The sequence below is a fragment of the Alligator sinensis genome, unplaced genomic scaffold, assembly GCF_000455745.1.
Source record: "Alligator sinensis unplaced genomic scaffold, ASM45574v1 scaffold526_1, whole genome shotgun sequence".
In the NCBI taxonomy this organism is placed as follows: Eukaryota; Metazoa; Chordata; order Crocodylia; family Alligatoridae; genus Alligator; species Alligator sinensis.
Window position 1 is genome coordinate 223,265 of NW_005843110.1, and position 5,476 is coordinate 228,740.

The 5,476-nt window shown below is 41.6% G+C and overlaps 1 protein-coding gene across 1 annotated transcript in view; it reads right to left on the minus strand.

Annotated features, from left to right (window-relative positions):
- LOC102378102 (olfactory receptor 6C74-like) overlaps positions 1-826 on the minus strand; it is a 3,557-nt gene extending 2,731 nt beyond the window's left edge. The window contains exon 1 of the mRNA XM_014526674.1: positions 51-826. Coding sequence (XP_014382160.1) covers positions 51-826 — 776 coding nt within the window. The remainder of the gene's footprint in view (positions 1-50) is intronic.
- Between the last annotated feature and the right edge of the window lie 4,650 nt (positions 827-5,476).

Below are 5,476 nucleotides of genomic sequence, written 5' to 3' on the forward strand. Positions count from 1 at the left end.
TGAAAACGGCCACTGCCTTGTCAAAACTCATCCAAACACTGTGGACTGGCCTCACATAGGTGAAAATGCAGCTGCCATATAAGATGGTAACAACCATAAGGTGAGCAGAACAGGTGGAGAAGGCTTTTTTCCTCCCTGTGGTCGAGGGGATGCTCATAACAGTCCAGATGATGTATCCGTAACAGATGATGCTGACTGCTAGTGTTCCCAGCAAATTAATAATGGCTGATCCCAGGATAAATAGTTGCATGGACTGTGTATCAGAGCAGGAGAGCTGGAGGAGTGGGTTGAAGTCACAGAGGAAATGGTTTATGATATTGGGTCCACAGAAGACTAACTGGGAAGTCATAATGGTGCCTGGCAACGTTAACAAGAAACTAAGGAGCCAGGAGCCCAGAACCAACTGCCAACACACACTGCTGTTCATAATGGTTGTATATCGTAAGGGGATACAAACAGCCACATATCGATCCAAAGACATCACAGCAAGAAGGTAGAACTCTGAAACGCCTGGGAGGAAAAAGAAAAACACCTGAATGAAACAGCTATGGAAAGATATGGTTTTCTTTTTGACTAGGAGGTTGATAAGCATCTTGGGGATGAAGTCAAGGGTGAAAACTATATCCAAGAAGGAATAATTCCGGAGAAAGAAGTACATAGGTGTGTGGAGACGATGGTCCAGGAGGGTGATGGTGAAGATGATGATGTTTCCCATCAGGGTCAAGAGGTAGACGAGTAAAAGCAAGAAAAAGAAGAAGATCTCCAGCTGTGGGTCACTGGTGAAACTTGAGAAAATGAACTCAGTCACCATTGTCTGGTTCTCCATGTACGGTTCATCTTGCAACAAATAACAGAATATGAAAACAGTTAACAGCACAATAAGAAAAGAGCAAAATTCATAAACTTGGCAACCACCAAAAGAAGCCCTGGCAGGAGAAAGAAAGATTTAGCAATCTAAAGAGCATATACACATGAGAAAGAAATGCATTTTGAAACACGCAGTACTCCATAATCACAAGCTCCAAAAACACAAGTGCTGGCCCATTACTTTCTTACCTCTTTAACACAGGATGGCATGCCATGGCATCTTTTCTTTGTGGATATTATAGCATTTTTACAGCATGTATGTAATAATAAGACCTCTGCCTTCAAACGTGATGCACCACTAAACCTTCTCCCTTTTCTGTGTCTCTACTATTTCCTGAACAACTCCAGTGTAGCCAGGACATTGTCACCTGTTATTTATCAACATTTGTAATAAATGAAAATGTTTTTAAAATTTCCTTGTGGCTATTGCTAACAGCATTGCATGAACAGTAGCGTGTGAAGCTGAAGGATGCGTCCTTTAGTTTGGATAATCAGAGATCTGGGTAGCCACAATGCTGTTGAATTGCTTTTCCCCTTGCTGACCCCAAACACCCTTGACCTTGAAAAGTCACTTTGAAAGGTGATATGAATTGCCTGGTTAAATGTTCGTAGTCCAAAAACATTCAAGTTACTATACCTATGTAGCTTAATGCTACCAAAGTTACACTCTCATTACTGAAAATGGTCAAGTATACTAAGCAGGATGACCTTGTGAAGGTCCCTTCCAGCCCTACTTTCCTATGATCCTAATTTTCCTAAATGGAATTTTTAACACTGTAGGAGTTTTATCTTGCGTCTGAAGTTGAGTGGTATCTTTCCTCTGGCCTGAACACTTTAGACCCCATAAGAAGCTACAGGACTTTTGCCGTGTCTCCTTCTCATCCCTCTTAAAATACCCTTTTATTGCCACTCTACACCATGATGGTGTAGGTATCACAAAACAGCTTCTGCTGATCACATTAAGCATTAGACTCTCATTTTTACCTTGTGTATCCTCAATCTGCTGGAATCACCTTTCTTTCTTTGCCTTGAAAAACGATAAAATACCCAAGAAATGGCATGGCCTCCTTATTCCCACAAACTTGTGTGCACAGAGCACTTTGTCCACTGACTGATTTGTCTCTTCAATTGTCTCATACAATAAAGAGAAAAAAACCCAGAAGAATAAAGAGGATATGCTGCACTCTCATCCATCACTGTGGCAATGAAAAGGGGATAACCCATAGCAACAGTCCTTTCTGGACATTGCCCCGACCCCATTTTTGTCAAGTCCCTTTTATTTTACTTGTGCAAAGGTAGCTTCTCTTTTTACCTGTGCTGGCACCCTGGGGGCTAATGAGCTAGAAGCTTCCTCACACACACAGCCCAGTTTGGTTTACTATAAAGGAAAGTTTACTGAAAGCACAAGAGTTTGTTCAGCTTCTCTCTCTTGGGGAAAAAAAATAATCTGGAAAAACAAATAACTCTAACTTTATTTTCAGTCTGACTTCCTCTCTGTCTCTCCCTCTCTCTCACTCTCTCTCTCTCCTCCTCCTCCCCCCTCTTTTTTGAGACAGACAGAAGAAAAGAGTCTACAAACCAGAACCACTAATGGCTACCTTTGACAGTGGCCTTTGAATTAAGGAAGGTGATTGGCCATGTTAGTGTGAAGTGAGGCAAAAAGCAGGATAGAGTTGCATCTTATACACTAACTATAAGCAATAAACAATGATTATCAGGCATTAGATAGAAGAGAAAAAGGTGCCTCAGTTTACTTGGAGCAGGAAAGGGAGACTTTTACTTAACTTTATGCTCGTACATGTAAGTTAGCTAGCTGTGCAACTACTACTAATGTTTTTGGCAAAGTTTACTATTCAGCTATGGGTGCCACAAGCATCCATGATCTACTCAGGCCCTTGAAGCTAGCCTACTGAATGTCCATGCCAGTGAGATATGGTTAGACAGAAGAAAGCAGCAAGCCAGAAGCTGTGTGGCTCAATGAGATGGTGGATGGTCTAGTTAGGAGGGGGCCTTGTATTCTAATTTCGGTTACGATAGTGCCTAACTTATGGACTGGGCATTATACTACTGGGCTTAGATCTATTTTCCAGCCTTCTCTGGGTGAGGGGGGTTAGACCCCAGCACTATTGCTTCCTTGGATTATGTTCCAATAAACTAGGCTATTGAGCTAAGTATGAGGATCTGACAACTTTAGACTTTGAATATGGTTTTGCCATCTGAAAATATAGTTGGACCCCTGAGTAGGTGATCAATATGATAACTTTAGGCCTTAAAATCTATTAATCTGGCCGGGGGGAGGAGGAAGAGTTACACGGTACCATGCTACAAGATGGCTGCCCAAACACCGAGCTCTGCAGCTCTCCATACTTATTTAGCAACCTGTCAGTACCAAGGTGATTTTGTTTTTGGCTAGTTACATAAATAAATGCAAGCATATGAAGAGGACAGAGCCTGGATCTCCCAAACAGGTTAGTGATGTGAGTGAGAAGGCTGCAGCAGCCCCAGGCGCAGGCTGACTTCTGCAGCCCCCTTGCCAGCTGGGGCTGCTCCAACCGGGCTCATCCTCCTGCAGTCCCCGGCACACATTCAAATGCGGTGCTGGGGAGCAATACACTCCAGCGTAATATTCTTTTGTTAGTGGATTTTAATCCCTTAGATAAGGTATTAAAAGGAATACATGGTTGATGCTGAAATAGTGCATTATTCCATAGTCACAAGCTCCATAATAACAAGTTTTGACCCATGACTTTGTAACCCCTTCAACACAGGATAGCTTACCATGGCATCTTTACTTCATGGATATCACCACATTTATACAGCATTTTCCAAACAAGACCTCTGCACCCCCAAATGTTGCAATATTAAACCTTTTCCATTTTCTCTGTCCCCACTCTTTCCTGAACAATTTCAGTGTAGCCTGTGCAGTGACCCCCATTATTTTTCAGCATTTGAAATAAATGAAAATCTTTAGATTTCCCTGCACTGCATAAAGAATAAACTGTGAAGCTAAAGGTTGTGTCCTTACATTTGGATTATCAGAGATCTGAGCAGTCAAAATAGAGTTGAATTGCATTCCCCGTTCCCTACCCCAAACACTCTTGACCTTGACTCTCTTCCCTCCATCTCTGCACCATAGTCCTGTATCAGGACCCAGGGTCCACTAAGCTAAAGCAGTACTTTGAGTGGAGAGTGGTCAGGAGAAATATGGTAAGGAACAGTAATGGCACGCGGCTCTGTCCCCGATGTTATGTGGCATAGTCAACAGGAACCTAAATGTTGATGGAAAATTTTGCTATTTAAGTTGGGAGAAGATGCAAATGCGTGCAACTAGTAAGTTACGAAGAGGAGAAGTCATTGTTACAGGGTGATATGAACCACATGATTAAATGTTCATAGTCCAAAAACATTCAAGTGAATATATCTATGTAACTTATGATACTAAAGCTAAACTCTCATGTCTAAAAATGTCCAAGTAAATTGAACTAGATGTCCTTGTGAGGTCCCTTCCAGCCTGTGATCATATATCACAAAATACAGTTTTGAACACCATAGGCATGGTATCTTACCTCTGAAGTTGAAAGTAAAATTCTTCTGGCCTAAACACTTTGGACCCCATAAAATACTAAAAAACTTTTACCATGTCCCCTTCTCATCCCTCCTAAAAAAATACCCTTTTGCTGCAATGCTACACAGTGATGGGGTAGGCATCATACTACAACTTCTGCTCATCACATTAAGAATTAGATTCTCGTTTTTACCTTGTGTATCCACAATCTGCTGGATTCACCTTCCTGTCTTTGCCTTACACAAAGATCAGATGCCCAAGAAAGGGCAGGACCTTTTAATGACATGTTTGTGTGCATGGATGATGTTTACCCAGTGCCCGATGTGTCTCTTCAACTCTCTTATAAATTAAACAGAATAAAGCAGAAAAATAGAGGACATACACAGTTCTGCAAGCTTTCAGCCACTTAAATGCCCATCTTAGAAATTTTTCCCATCTTGGAACAATGGGTACTTGAGAGAGAGAGGTCAATCACCACTGAAACCAGCACTACTACACCTATAGAGCTGGGCAGTTGCACGCTTGTCCATCGCTGCGCCAATGAACAAAGGTACAATGCAAAGTGTCAGTCCCTTCTGAACATTGCCCTCATCCCAGTTCTATAAGGTTCCTTTCTAACTCTATCCCAAACACATAGTTGGTCCAAAAAAAGAAACCAAGCTAAGAAATCCTTATCTTCCATGTAGCAAAGTAATTTCTCTTTTTTTGTTCTAAACCTTTCTCCTAATAATTTCAGTGGGTGCCTCCAGGGTTCTGTATTTTGTTCTTTATGAAGCTGACACCCACATTTAACTTAAAACATATTAGGTAAGCCTTTTGATCAGGTTTACTGAGATGAGTTAAAGGATGGGAAGGTTGGATTCAAATAGCTCCTGCTAGAACACTTTGCCTGCTAAGGGGAAAGCAAAATTCCCCTGGTATAAGAAGGCAGAACATGAATACAGCCTATGTCAAGCACAATATGGTGCTCCTCTAAACCATCCTAAAAATACTTTTTTTGCTAGAATTTTACACACCCTATGGCACAGATGAGGTAGCAGCCGT